Genomic DNA, 15,757 nt, shown 5'->3' with positions numbered 1-15,757 from the left:
TTTCCTCATCTATTGAAAGTTAGGCTATTAAACATGTTGCATTCTATACGGCCTGATTATGTCATTATTTAAGCTACATAGCCTAATAAGAAGCGCTAATAATAAGGATATTTGAATAAACCAACCAAACAGTTAAAGGGGCCCTATTATGCCTACCAGCAAAAAGCATCCTCCAACTGCAATCTTTGGTTATTTCTTTATTAATTTAGCTATACTTTAATAGTATTCTTTCGGTTCAAATCTGTTCAGTGTTCCAAATTATTTGTTATTAAATGTTACATTAAGATAATTGGTATTTAAGTGTTGTTTAAATAAAATGCTTTTTAAATTTAAAAGAATCGTGGGATGTATCGAACCGTGGGTCAAAAATCGTGATACAAACCGAATCGTGATGTGTGTGTATAATATAATACCCTTATTTATGAGCAGGATAAGCAGGATGCAACCATAAGCAGGATAAGCAGGATGCAACCATACACACAGATGGATGGACCCCAGCGCTGGAGGGGGCTTGAGCTACGCAGCGCTACGGGAACATTGAGCATGTTTACCCGGGACGGTTTCCTGTATGACAGCGATGTGGACCAATATCTGGTTTCGTCTTCTTTCTGCCTCTGAACAGACTCGCAGCCGCACCGCAATGCTGGGATTCTAAAGTGTGTTAATGCGGCTTCAGCTTTATGTTACCACTAACAGACCACCAACTTAATGGATCCACTTAGACAGATGAAGAAGAGACCGAGATGATGACTTCTCGTCTCTGGTCCCTGGACACATCCCTATAGCACCACGCTGAGACGTATGGGAGGCCATTAGTCCAGCCTCCCATCCCCTCAATGAGGGATCATAACCGATCCCTCGGTTATGAATGAATGAAACAAAGTCTCATTATTCCGAATTAGTTTATTGAGTAATGCAGGTTATTGTGGGTGTTCCTAGAACCATGCAGGGTCCATTACCGGAGGTACGGGCTGTGTTCAGCTCTGACAGGTCCTCTGCCTATCGCTCTGGGGGACTTATGGAGACTCTCATAGAACCTATCTCACATGTGAGCTACAGAAAGAGTGTCTCAGAGACAGCAAAGAGACTACAGGTACGACCACAGCTCTAACCTCAGACGCGCATACAAATCCATGCGTCGGCCTTGCTCCTATCGGTGTTCAGAATGACCCGATGTTAGACTATACATGACAATAGAAACCACTGACTTAGAGTACAGAGGATCAAAAAGTGGCGCCTGGCTGCAGTCGTCTTCAACAAAACACTTCAACCAGCCCTTAGGTGGTGCGCCCCAGCACATAGGTGGTGCGCACCAGCCAGGACAGGTTCCATCAGGTGGACAGAATGGAGAAATTTAAACCTGCCTATTTCGCTGTGAGCATATTGAGATTTGTTAAGATTTAAGCATAAGCACGTATGTGTTCTATGTATCTAGAGAGAGAAAGAGTATGGGTGTGTCCGGTAGGAGGGGGATTCAGTCTATTAGACCCTCCCATTCAGGGGGGCCGGGGGGTGTGGTTGGATCCAGTCCATCCCATCAACCATTACAGCAGAAGGGTGGGAGAGAGGAGGGTAAGGTAGCGTCTCTGGCATTGACCACATCTTGAGTGGCAATGAGGAGGTCTATCTATTGGCGCTCACCATTTGTCCTTTAGCACTCGAGAGAGATTACTATTATTATAATTATCATTATTATTATTATTATTATTATTATCAATATAGAGGAAGAGCTGCAGCCATGGCCTCCATGCTGGGGGCCTTCGTGACCGACTTCTTCACATACGAGACGACCAAGTCTGTGGTGGTCAAGAGTTGGTCGGTGGGCATAGTCAACCGCATCATCCAGCTGCTCATCATCATCTACTTCGTCGGGTCAGTGTTATGTGTCTGTCAATGTTGTGCGTGTATGTGTGTGTCTGTGTTTTACATTTGAATAATGTTGTTTAGACTGAAGAAAAGTACATTAGACTGAAGAAAAGTACAATTCAGTTCACTTTATATTCTGACGGCAAATCAACTTGGTTTTTTATGTAAATGACATAAGCTTGAATTCTACTGATTACTGCATCCTATTGCCACTATAATACAATATTATGAAATATGTGTGTAATAGAACAAGAGTAACGAAGTACTGATTTCCGTATTCTTTTATTTATACATTGTTCTACATAAACCAAACCCACGGCGTGATGAATGACATATCGGCGTATATTGTGCTGCAGCTACGTGTTCCTCTACGAGAAGGCGTACCAGCAGAACGATACCGGGGTCGAGTCCTCCGTGATGACCAAGGTCAAGGGCTTCGGTTACCAGGACAACCAGGTCCAGGACACGGCCGACTATGTCTACCCCCCCCAGGTGGGCTGCCAGATAACCCCTGACCCTCTGGGATCCCATTGTGTTCTGTACTGTTCAGAATCAGAATAATTTATTGCCATTTATGCTAACATAGTAGGATTTTTTCTCAGCGTTCCAGTGTGTGTGTTTCAACAGATATAGTGCAACAGGACAGGACAGTGCTAACAAGACATAACAGGACAATCAATGGGTGATAAGATGCATACTAGATAATAAAGTGCAAGTTCAGCATTAAGTCCAATGTGATTCTAGTCCTGGACAGGTATCACTGGGAAGGGAGGGGGAGGGGGGATTGGTAGCCAAAGTCGTGTTGCAACACACACACACACACACATTTAATTCTTTATTTGAATCCACCAATCACATTACAAGAGACAAGATTCAAATATTTCAGAGATAAGATAAGTCTTTGTTCAAGGGTACAAAAAACATCTCCTGCGCCACACTGCCAGGCTGCCTATCACTGCTGATATGGAGCAGAACTTTGCTAATTGTTTAGATTTTCTGCTGGAGAGCCCAGCCAGCCTTAACCCACTGAAAACACGGTTGTGGACATGCCCCAAGCTTCCAAAAATAAACACTATTAGCTTGCATTGGTAGCCTAGGTCCCTTAGAATTTCCAGAATGGGCTGGTATTTAAGGATTTTATCGTTGAAAGCCATTTCCATGTACAGATCAAATACACAGCCTATCTCAAGTAAGAGCACTTCCCTTCTGTCTCCATTTAAAAACACAACATCAGGGGTATTTGGGATGCTACACATCACATCAATAGGGCTGTTAAACCATTCCGGCATGATGCGTGAATGTTTGTACATGGTTACATTTTCTAGAGATACTTCCTTAACATTACTGGAAATTAGATCGACAAGTCGGTCATGGTGTGCAATATACAGTCCTTTGTACATAGTATAGCCATTCACAACATGGGCAACTGATTCAAGTTGATGGCCAGAGTGCATTATACAGTGTGGATGGTGGTGTGCAGGATACCATAATGCCAGATTGTATTTGGTAGGTAGCACCTGCAGCCTAGCTTTGGCAGTGAAACAGAGGATGTCCTCCCCAACAGCAGCATTTTTGTACATGGAGTGGGAAGCAGAGTGGTCGGCAAAGTCTAGGCATGCTAGCTTTCCCTGCATTCTAAGTCCAGTCCAGTGTTGTTTGGTCTCTGTTTGTTTTATGTTGAGAAGGAATCTCCTTGCTGTAGTGTTCTGTAGTATGTGTTGTGCCTCGTTGTGATATACAGTTGCCTCTGCGGTTACAGAAGGGTCGGTGACGACTGCATCTGATGCCTGTGGTGCTGTGTGTGAGTTGTGTTGTGTCCATTCCAGTTTGACTGACATTCTGTTGCACAGATCATTTAGGTCCGGCCACACACACACACACACACACACACACACACACACACACACACACACACACACACACACACACACACACACACACACACACACACACACACACACTATAACAATGTAATCATTTTGTGTCTTTTCCCGATTATAACTATTTTCCTCTAGTATAATGTTATGCACGATTTTTTATTTCTAAATGTGCAACTGCACAAATTTGTGTGACAATATAAAACAAAACATTCTGACACAATTGATAACATTTTTTACGGCCATCAAAAAGACAGCCTCCCATTTAGTAAACCCTTTGATGGTTCAACAGCCTCGGTAGAGAATAAAGCCGCCTGCGGGCTGCAGTGCATCCTGGGGTTCAGCGGGTTGAGGAGAACACCATGGCTCCCATCCCTTCAACATGCCAATCTTAGAGCAGAACGTCTCCTGTACTCTATGGTGAGTGATTGTGTTCCACATAGTGCGTGTGCATCCTGCTCATTGTGGTGTTCCTCAGGGCGCTGGTGTGTTCTGCATTATCACCAAGGTCATCGTCACGGACAACCAGACGCGGGGCCTGTGTGAAGAGGTGAGGATTCCTCTGAGCGGTTCGGTCGTAATACCAGCAGAAACTGGTTTAAATCGGTGGACATTTATCATGTGTGTTCTCAGCCATCCCTGGACTGCGCCAACCACACAGACTGCGAGGCGTTCTACGGCAACAACCTGGTCAACGGTACGCTCGCCCCGCCACTCGCCAAATACCTGTTTGCATCATGAAGAGGTGGATCTCATTTTGGTCTCTCTCTCTCTCTCTCTCTCTCTCTCTCTCCCTCTCCCTCTCCCTCTCCCTCCCACACACACCCCCACCCCCCCCCCCCCCCCCACAGGTGCAGTAACAGGCAGGTGTCACAAGAATTTCAACGCATCTGAGGGGAAATGTGAGATCCGAGGCTGGTGTCCCGCGGAGAAGAAGAGCTTCCCAAGGTGACCGCAGAACCCACACACTCACAAGCACATATGCATGCACACACGCACATGCATGCACGTGTTAGGTTTGCATGTATGGAAGGCCCGAAAGGCCCGGGTCAAAACTACGCTCATTTTAGTGGTATATTCATTCAGATCCTGGAATGCATCCAAGTACTTTATAAAACTCCACATTCACTGCGCTAGTTGTCGAATATGAAACGCAGATTTAACCCATATTACGAGGAGGACACATTTCTTGTCTCATCCCACAACTTTAAATCAGGATCTTGTGAAGATGCGATTGCTTTCAAACAACCTATTCAGTCCAGAAACATGAATGCAAACGTTAACTTCTGAGACCTAAACAAAACTTGGTGATCGAAGTGAAAATAATGGTCGGTCTGCAGTGAATTAGAGAGAACATGGATTAAACCCCCGATATAGCCGAGGTCCACAGTGTGTAGTGAAGTGAATGGACAGCGAACCAGAGATTCTTGATGGACTGGGGGGTCGGGCTGTTGATCGTCGATTGCTGGCTGCGAGAATCAAGTTGACCTGTTCAATAGCTCACTGAAAGCAGTCCAATGCGCCGTATTTAAACCATTTCTGAGTTCAGGAATAGTGCCATAAAAAAACTCAGTTTGAACAACAAAATCTGCATATTTTATTTCAAAATACAAAAATGCTGTATTTTAAGTTGATTTATATCAATCCACGTCTTAATGAGACGTAGGTTTGACCCCTTTCATATACGTGTCTATGGTCATTTGCACCAGAATTGACCAAAACACAATCACACCAATCTCTAACATGCAGTCTTTGCTCTTCCTCAGAGAACCGATGGTCGATGTGAACAACTTCACCATCTTCATCAAAAACAGCATCCGGTTCCCCATGTTTGATGTCACACGGTAAGAAGAAGCGCGCACGCACGCACGCACACACACACACACACACACACACACACACACACACACACACACACACACACACACACACACACACACACACACACACACACACACACACACACACACACACACACACACACACACACACACACACGTAAACACACACACACACACGTAAACACACACACGCACACTCAGCACACACACACAAATGCACACACAAAAGGTTGAGTGGAACTTGCCAATGTCACAGGATCCAATTAGATGAAGCCAATCTACCGCACCCCCCCCCCCCCCCGCCCCCCAGGGGTAATTTCCCGCAGCACATGACCTCCAAGGAGATCAAGAGCTGCTCCTACCATCCGGTCCGCAGCCCCCTCTGCCCCATATTTCGTGTGGGGGACATCCTCAACTCCACCGGCCAGGACGTCCACACCCTCGCCACCATGGTAACCGCCGCCCCGCCCACACCCTGCACCCACCCCCACTCCTCCTCCTCCTCCTTCCCCACTCCCCCACTCCTGCACCCCTTTTTAGGGTTAATCTTATTTTCTGAGTTGTTTCCCCCCTAACCTCTCCTCTCCTCTCCCATCCTCTCCTCTCCTCTCCTCTCCTCTCCTCTCTTCTCATCCCCTCCCCTCCCCCATCCTCTCCTCTCCTCTCCTCTCCCCTCCTCCACCTCTGCTCCCCCCCCCCCCCCCAGGGAGGAGAGATCGGCATCAACATCGCGTGGCGGTGCGACCTGGACTGGGACGAGGAGCACTGCAGGCCGCAGTACTCCTTCACCCGGCTGGACGCACCCTTCAGCCACAACAGCGTCTCCAAGGGCTACAACTTCAGGTGTGTGTGTGTGTATCTGTGAGTGTGTGTGTGTGTTTGTGTGAGGGAGTGAGTGTGTGTGTGAGTGTGTGTGCTTTCTCCCCTATGGGCTGTTGCTGTTCATGTTAATGTGTCTATAGCTTATGCAATTTGTCTGCCTGCCTGCCTGCCTGCCTGCCTGCCTGCCTGCCTGCCTGCCTGCCTGCCTGCCTGCCTGCCTGCCTGCCTGCCTGCCTGCCTGCCTGCCTGCCTGCCTGCCTGCCTGCCTGCCTGCCTGCCTGCCTGCCTGCCTGCCTGCCTGCCTGCCTGCCTGCCTGCCTGCCTGCCTGCCTGCCTGCCTGCCTGCCTGCCTGCCTCCCTCCCGTAGGTTTGCTCGATACTACAAGAAGGAGGACGGTCTGGACTACAGGACGCTGTTCAAAGCCCATGCAATCCGCTTTGACATCTTGGTCACTGGCAATGTGAGTCTGGTGTTTGTGTGTGTGTGTGTGGTTGAGCATGTCGTTCACAGTGTCAGGGTTAAAGGTTTAATTCCCCCAGTGAGTGCATCCACTCACTGTACTTAAAGACAAATATAGGCATCCACCAATGGCATTTATGATGATAGTATGATATACACATATAGTGTGTGGGTGTGTGTCCACCCCTAGGCGGGGAAGTTCAGCACCGTTCCGACGCTGATCAACACGGTGGCCGCCCTCACCTCCATCGGCCTGGTAAGTTAGAGAGGGGCCCTCCATCATACCCCTTCACCCCTAACCCCTGACCCTGACCCCTAACCCTGACCCCTGACCCTGACCTGTCCTCCTCAGGGGACGGTGCTGTGTGACATCATCCTGCTGAACTTCATGAAGGGCGCTGACCAGTACAAAGCTAAGAAGTTTGAGGAGGTAAAGTAAGAAACCATGGTGCATTACTTTGTTTTTCTGCTTGTTTGTTTGTTGTTGTTTGTTGTTATTTTGGGACCCCATGCTCCACCAGAACCAGCTCTATGTTGGTGTTGTGACCCTCATGGTCGACGTGTTCTGTAACATTTTGCAACATCATATCTTTTGTCAAACATTGAAATTAGCACCGGTTGGGCTGATGACTTCAAGGGATCTCGTTCCATCCATCCATCCATTCATCCATCATCCATTCATCCATCATTCATCCATCCATCCATCCATCCATCCATCCATCCATCCATCCATCCATCCATCCATCCATCCATCCATCCATCATCATCCATCCATCCATCCATCCATCCATCCATCCATCCATCCATCCATCCATCCATCCATCCATCCATCCATCCATCCATCCATCCATCCATCCATCCATCCATCATCAATCCATATCAGTCTCTGACTTCCTCTCCCCCTCTCCTGCAGGTGTCGGAGGCTCAGATTGAAGCCTCCATTACTCAGAGCCAAGGCAGCCAGCTGTCACTCAAACAAGAAACCAAGACCCTGTGTGACTCGGGGGGCCGTCTCTCTGTCCAATGACCTGCTCCCCTGATGACCACACCCACTCCACACCAATGACCTGCTCCCCTGACGACCATGCCCACTCCACACCAATGACCTGCTGCCCTGACGACCACGCCCACTCCACACCAATGACCTGCTGCCCTGAAGACCACGCCCACTCCACACCAATGACCTGCTGCCCTGACGACCACGCCCACTCCACACCAATGACCTGCTGCCCTGACGACCACGCCCCCTCCATAACAATCACCTGCTGCCCTGACGACCATGCCCACTCCACACCAATGACCTGCTGCCTTGACGACCACGCCCACACCACAACAATGACCTGATGCCCTGACGACCACGCTCACTCCACACCAATGACCTGCCGCCCTGACGACCACGCCCACTCCACACCAAACAAATGGAAAGAAGAAGAGATATCTGCAGAAAGCTTCCGCCAGCTGTTGTATTTATCTTATCTGTAAATAACCAGAGAAACATGGCTGAAGATCAGAGGAACAGGTGTTGTTGCATATTCTTGAAGAAAGTTGTCCAATCCCGGGTTGCTTTGAACTCACTTCATTTATTATAAAGTAGGCATGTTTCGGCATGGTAACTGAAGCTATACGGAGGGAATTGTATCTACACGTGTGAGAGGAAAATACCGTGATCTACTTCAAGCCCCCTGGGCTTAGGCCCGGGTGGCTCTCTGTCGTCTACCTATTGATCTCTGGCCATCTCCACCCCTTGTCCTCAGGTAGAGACCGTCAAGTGGGCGTGGCCTAGTGGGCGTGGCCGGGGTGCCGTCCTGGCTTCGGCTTCTTCGTATATATAAAAGCGCTGCTATCTGTGGCTGGAGCAGCCTCCAATAAGGTCTTGCTCCCCTTGTGGCTATGTATAGTATTTACGGCTTATATGTTTGGTCCTGCTTCATTGGGTCTATGTGTGGGTAGCTTAGATTCTTAAAATACGTAACAGTGTGGAGATTGGGAGAACTTTGACAGAACACATGAATCGCCTTCTGGAACCTCACGTTTGAAACAAATGATTAGAGGTCAACTATTATAAATCTTGTAAAAACTAATTTCTCTCTGAGTGCAATGCAAGCATACAGCATCATCAAAGGTATTGTGCTTTTCCTTAGTTAGTTAACAATTCATATTTGTAATCGACCCTCCTCGCTTCTCATTTAAAATACAATGCTTAATAATCGACATAAAAAACAAAAACATCTTACACATTCACCATGCGGCTATGTTTTTCTGTCTATTTACACACAGAAGCCACACACGTGTGTGTGTGTGTGTGTGTGTGTGTGTGTGTGTGTGTGTGTGTGTGTGTGTGTGTGTGTGTGTGTGTGTGTGTGTGTGTGTGTGTGTGTGTGTGTGTGTGTGTGTGTGTGTGTGTGTGTGTGTGTGTGTGTGTCCAATGGGCAGAGGGGCCCCCATTATGCCCCTCTTGTTGGGGACATGGGGGACCTCTCCCATTGAGTCTAATGGATGTGATAGCGCAATGTGCAACATTTGCGCTTCCTTCAGTAGGAACATGCCAACATGGTCGCTGTTTTCATTTGTATTACCTTCTCACTTCTTTAGTTTAGTAAATCGATTATAACAACAGTAGACTAGTCTTTAAGTCCATCTCTTCCACTCTTTATGCACAGTATTTATTCTAAAGACACCCACGATTGAAGCTAAATATTTGATATTTATTTCCCTTAAGCTTTACTTATTGATACCAATCATTTGACGTATATTGTCGGTCAATGATGGCCTCCAATTAGCAGCAACAATTCTAAAGGGCAATGAGTAATTAGTCTTTTATCAAGTTACACAATATAGTATCGATCCTTTTGGGTCTAAGGGACGAACGATTGATAACACTAAGCTACACTTTCTGTTAACAACAACAAACTCTCCTCTCCAGAGGCCTGAGGCCTGTTTCAGGTAGCTGGTTTTGAGGCAACCCCGAGTTTGTTCGCTCTGAGTTAATGGAAACTCTGGGTTTTCCGTTTCAGGTAGCAGGTTCAGCGCAACCGAGAGTTAGTTGCTGCGGCAACATACGCCGTGGGTCTAACCTGCTCGGGAGGTGGTTAGACCTACTCTGAGTTTGTTGTCTATAAGGCTGAAGGCAGCTCTCCGACAGAAGGAAGTGTTAGAAATGGCATGTCCTTTTCTACGAGAGCCTGCGGACGGAGAGGCTGCGATCCTCAGAGGGAATCTCCGTGAGGAACGATTATTAAGACGCCGGCTGGATATACTTTATTTTCCTGATAATATTCTTCACGAGCGCTATCGTTTTTCAGCGCAATCTATCATTTATTTAGACCACCTTCTCAGCCCCCATGTTAACTCTCAAACGCAGCGGGGGCATGCTTTAAGTTTAAGTTTTTTTTAACGCAATTAACGCATTTGCAGAATGATCCGCCCCGTGCATCCCACCCGCGCTGTACTACAGTCACTTTAACGTTGTGGCTTTCCAATGATCAGCTCTGACTAACCACGGACCTATAACTGCTGCAAGTCAAGAAACGCATATTAAGAATGCAGGGCAGAAAATACCCTGGTACTGCTTTTAACCAGATGCTTCTTCTCTACATGCACATGCTCAGCATAATCGTCTGCATTGTTCACTGGAGTAAAACCCTTTGAGTAAACTGTTCAACAAAATAACTTGTCCCACCACAGCCCGTGTTCTAATAAAGACAATCTACTTTTTATGAGGATTTCTTTATTTCCTGAAAGCCCAAAAAAAGTCATTCATATTGGGTATGTTTTTAGAGCAGGAAACAGTATCCCAGTTTGCACCTCACCCACCTTTAAGTTATGTTCCAAAATGTGGATCTCCAAAGCATCCTTTTGCATCTTTTGCCTAAGGTGGTCCATTTCCAAGTCTGCTTTGTGTATTTGCTTTTCTAGATAGATTTTAGTCTTTGACTGGAAGCTATAGGAATGCAAAAGATGAGATTGGATTTCACAGTGCCAAGTAGAGCGTTTCATTGTAATTCCAGGGAGAATCTTACAGAGGTAAGCTGTGATTTAGAAGTGGATGGCCTCTCATTGGATTCGATTTCATCCTGTTTGAGAGAAAGAAGATGTCAGTTTTAAATTGTACAACGCTATCATCAACTTTTAGAGGTTATTTTTAAAAGGTGTTAACCTCAATAGGCCTTTCCTCTTCCCTTTCGAATGCTGCAGACAATGTTTCTCCATCATCTTCCTGTAATGACATTAACGGTTGTGTTCAGCAATTACCCCCATACTCTGTTGGCTGAGGGCCATCTCCTCAGCCTCTGTGAGGGCTGCAGAGGTGGACCCCCTCCAGTCTGCCGGGGCTCTGCTTTTTTTCGATTTGCTAACATGGAGGAAAATGTTACCCTAATATTCAGTAAGCGCTATTTTGAAGACATATATATATATATATATATATACACATACATACATACATACATACATACATACATACATACATACATACATATATATATAATGCATTTTGCCTAGGAGTAGCCTTCTAATGTATCTAAATCCTATTAAATATTGGCAGTGTTGGGGTGGCTGAGAAATGTACTACTTACATTTCCTGCTTAAATATAGGCCCATGTTGAATATAGCTGTTAAATTAGGTAGAGCAGGCAAAACAGCACAATTGATTTGATTTCAATTAAACATTAGTTTACCTGTTTGAACCATATTTTTGTACTTCATCTTCATTTGCTGCCAAGTCCTCTTGGGGCAACTCGGGTTGTTCCTGCGTAAATTGACACACACACACACACACACACACACACACACACACACTTTACATATTGAATAAGTGGAAGATAATAAACTTTCCTCTTATTTTATTTTATTTTACTAATTTATTTTACTCACGCATTCCATGCCATTCAAAGACAATGTAGGTATATCATAGGAAGTATGTACTTCATTAAAACAAACATGACTCTTAATCAGATGAGACAAACCTGAAGGAATAGCCTTAGTTACAGCATTTAATTCCTTGAAGGGAATAGGAAAACTGTGCTTTGTTATAAAGTTCTCATACGACATTATTGAGCCATGTTCATCAAATAAAGACAAAATATTTACAATATTTCTTTCAAACCATTTTGGATAAAAGAGGGAAGTATTTTTAATAGTTATATTATTATTATTCCATAGGAATGTTCTGTGAGGAGAAAAGTTGTGGGTGTAGCATAACTTCCAGGCAAGAAGAGACTGCTGATGAAACTTAGACAATGCAACAGGAAGTCTGTTTGGTGCGTAATTACATATCAAAACAAAAGAGAGACCACCAATTTTATCAAAAATGTGGTTAGGGATGAAAAACCATAAAGAATTTGGGTTACCTAAGCATCTTTTAAGCCAGTTAACTTTAAAAGTATTACCAGTATCGATGACATTTAAAACGTCAAGACCTCCGTCCGCTCTATAGATAATACTGCTTTTTTAAGTTTGTGTAGTTTATTTTTCCAAATAAAATCAAGGAATAACTTATTAATGACATTGGCTGTGGAGTCATTAACAAAAAGAGAAAGTGACGGATAAGCAAAACGAGACAACCCCTCAGCTTTAGATAATAGTACTCTACCATACAATGTTAAGTCCCTTTGAAGCCAGAGATTGAATATATTTCTAGTTTTCTTAATTCTCTCGTTAAAGTTCAAATGTTGTCTAACTAAAAGATTTCTTGTCATATGAATACCTAAATAGTTCACTGCATTCTTTATAGGAACGTTGTCTATTGATGTTTCCTCACACTCATGCAAAGGCAATAATTCACATTTAGATATATTAGGCTTTAAGCCTGAGGCTGAAGAAAACTGTTCAACTAGCTCAATAGCCTTTGGTAATTGATCTCTATCTCTGAGGAAAAGGGTTGTATCATCCGCCAGTTGCAAAATTCTTATTTCTCTATCAAATATAGATATGCCTTTAAGGTCTGGATTTTGGGCAATATCTATGGATAACAGCTCAACAACTAAAATAAATAAAAATGGCGAAATAGGGCAACCTTGCTTTATATCAAATCTTTGAGACGTGTTGAAGTTTAATATAACATAACTATTAATTCCTTTATAAAACATATCAATTATTTCTACAAATGTTCTCCCAAAACCAAAGAGCTTGAGACATTCTATAAGAAAGCCATGTTCAATGGTGTCAAAGGCTATATAAAAATCAAAAAAATAGAATGAAAGCTTTTTAATGTACTTGGTCTGCATAGTCAAGTAGGTCTAATACAAGTCTAATCTAATATTGTTACTAATATGTCTATAATAATAATATGTCATCCCTCTTTCCAGGTTTTTTTTGTAGAGTTTAAATCACTTTTTAAGTCCCTTTCCCTGTTCAAAAATAAAAAAGCATTAGATTTATTGATTGTTATCTAAATTTATTTCATGAGTCTCCTTGACAACATGTAAAATGTATACTTCTAATGAATTAATAACTTTTTAGCTAGAATTATTCTTTATATTTTCACAAATGTTTATTAATGTATTTTTTCCTCCATCTTTTATTTATTTTATATATTCATTTATATAATTGTTAGGATAATTAATGTATTTAGTATGTATGTGTATGTTTATTGTATGTAGAATACTGAACTGCTCACGGAGATTGTATTGCATAATTGTTTTGTTTATTGTAATTGCAGAATTGTTTAATAAAAAATAAATAATAATAATAATAAAAAAAAATAAAAAAATAGAACTGTATCGATATTTGTGTATTTTCTTGAAAATTAACTTTTTCTTCTATAACATTTAGAGAATGCCATATATATAGTCCTGTCAGTCTGTATTGTGAGCATAAAAAGAGGATGGACACAGGCTCATCTCACACCCTTTAATTTAGGGATGCATCGAAATGAAAATTCTTGGCCGAAACCGAAAACCGAAAATGAGGAAACCAAGGCCTAAAACCGAAACACCGAAAGAAATTATTATGACTTATTATTAGTATTATTAGTACCATTTAGGGTTGACGCGGTATACGGTATGTTGAGGCCAACACTGAGTTATCTTTTATTATTTTTTTCCAGTAATACATTTTTTTGGCCGTCATCTTTAGGCCTATTTGATTAAAAAAAAAGTTCTGCAGTTTTTCTTTGCACTGTTTTATTTTTGTTTTATTTTCTTTTCATTGAAAAAAAAAATACAAACCTAATAGATAGGCTACCTAATAAAGCGTTGGAACGCACAAGACCGGTAACCATAGCAACGCCTGTAAAACAAACCCTGCGAAGCCCAATCCCTAATAGAGCTCCCCGCGCTACGGCCATCCGGAGGCGCACAGAGCTTTTGGCCATGATATTATATATACAATTATATTATACTATTATACTGTATATAGAACGTTATAAGACGCTGTCGCCGAGAATTGGCGCGCTGCCAGACGCCTCAAAACTTTACCTCAAAACTTCGGTAAGTAAATGACTGCAGCTGCATAGCCCATTGCCAGGCATGGAGTTGGACTGCTGGGACTCGCAGGCAGTAAACAGACAGTCATCGGTGCAGGCAGTTAACAGACAGTGATCCTATCGGTACAGGTAGTCTGCCTGTATGTTAGCCGCTATAACAGACAGTGAGCCTATCGGTACAGGCCATTAACAGACAGCCTGCCTATCGGCACATGCAATAGATCGGTACAGGCAGGAGTAAACAGACAGTGAGGCTATTGGTACAGGCAGTAAGCAGACAGTCAGCCTATCGGTACAGGAAGTCCGCCTGTATATTGGCCTCTATCTCAGCCTCCCACAAGTCCCCGTTGTTGAGCAGCTTCTCCTTGTTGTACAGTAGCTCCTCGTGGGTCTCCGTTGAGAACTCAATGTTTGGGCCCTGGGAGAACAGGAGGAATATGGACCAAGTTAAAGGCATGGAGATTATACACTTTAGAGAAAGATTTGGTTGCTATACATTCATATTATGATGCCACCGAGCAAGGTAATGATATTGAATTCTGTGTTCAACACTGAACACGACCAACTCTGTAAAGCCAGTGAAAGATAAAGGACATCCACCAGGGGGAGGTAGTTGAAGACAAAGGACATGCTATCCAATAGGGGGAGGGAGTTGAAGAAAAAGGACATGCTATCAGAGAATGTCTAATATGAGGAGAATGGGCACTCGCGGGTTAGTTCCGGTTTTCTGGACTGGTTGCAGTAATAATCTCTGACCACGCGGGGCGCTCGTAGGCGAGTCCAGAATGAATGGGAGCCAACGGGGTTTTATCCTCAGAATCCACTTTTCTCACAATGTAATTTTTTGTCAAGTAATTTGAAAGTTGCTATCAAAAGGTGGGGCTAAGATAATAAACTCAGCTGAATATTGCATTTTTTAAGGTCACGTATCTGTTCTAAAAAGGCGTTAAAAACATGCGATGACGTCACACATTGTCATACTCTCAGAGGTACTGCTTTACGGCAGTTTCTAAAGCACTTCCCTTTTCCCGCAACGATAACACCAGCTGTTGGACTTGGAGGAAAGGCTTTTTTTTGCTTTTTTTTGCTTAATACCCTAGTTACAGTTTTAGTGAGCTAATGTAAAAAAAAGAAATGCGCAAATGTTTTACATATGTATGTTACTTACAGGGAGTGTTTTTTCTAATCCTCACTAGTGCCGATGATAAAGCTTTTTTTTTTTGTAACGATTATGAGCCATTTCTTTCTCCTAAAATAGAAACCTGGATTAGAATCATAATTTTAAGACTGCATCAATTTAGTTTACATCAGTAAACAATCTGCTAGAGAGCAATGACACCTGGTGAATCTTGAGCTAGGTCAATCAAAACCGTCTAATCTAGGTAGAATAAGAGTCATCCGAGCTCACAACAATTATGCACATCTGGGTATTAAATATGTAAGGGATAATGTATAGAACGCCGGTCAT

At 43.6% G+C, this 15,757-nt stretch overlaps 1 protein-coding gene across 2 annotated transcripts; it reads left to right on the top strand.

The window, feature by feature from the left end:
• Positions 1–1,561: 1,561 nt before the first annotated feature.
• p2rx3a (purinergic receptor P2X, ligand-gated ion channel, 3a) lies at positions 1,562–8,107 on the top strand. Of its 2 annotated transcripts, XM_060062315.1 has the most exons (12): positions 1,562–1,872; positions 2,223–2,358; positions 4,222–4,293; positions 4,377–4,440; positions 4,595–4,691; positions 5,510–5,587; positions 5,895–6,036; positions 6,291–6,427; positions 6,774–6,867; positions 7,057–7,122; positions 7,219–7,296; positions 7,780–8,107. In XM_060062315.1, exons 1-12 carry the CDS (start codon positions 1,739–1,741, stop codon positions 7,891–7,893), a joined length of 1,212 nt encoding a protein of 403 aa, XP_059918298.1. In that variant the 5' UTR covers positions 1,562–1,738; the 3' UTR covers positions 7,894–8,107. The 2 variants fall into 2 exon arrangements, with proteins under 2 accessions (XP_059918298.1, XP_059918299.1); XM_060062316.1 differs by lacking the exon at positions 4,222–4,293.
• Positions 8,108–15,757: the final 7,650 nt, after the last annotated feature.

The sequence above is a fragment of the Gadus macrocephalus genome, chromosome 10 (assembly GCF_031168955.1).
Source record: "Gadus macrocephalus chromosome 10, ASM3116895v1".
Classification (NCBI taxonomy): domain Eukaryota; kingdom Metazoa; phylum Chordata; class Actinopteri; order Gadiformes; family Gadidae; genus Gadus; species Gadus macrocephalus.
Note: the sequence above shows the minus strand (reverse complement) of the source record. Positions and strands in the feature narration are given on the sequence as shown.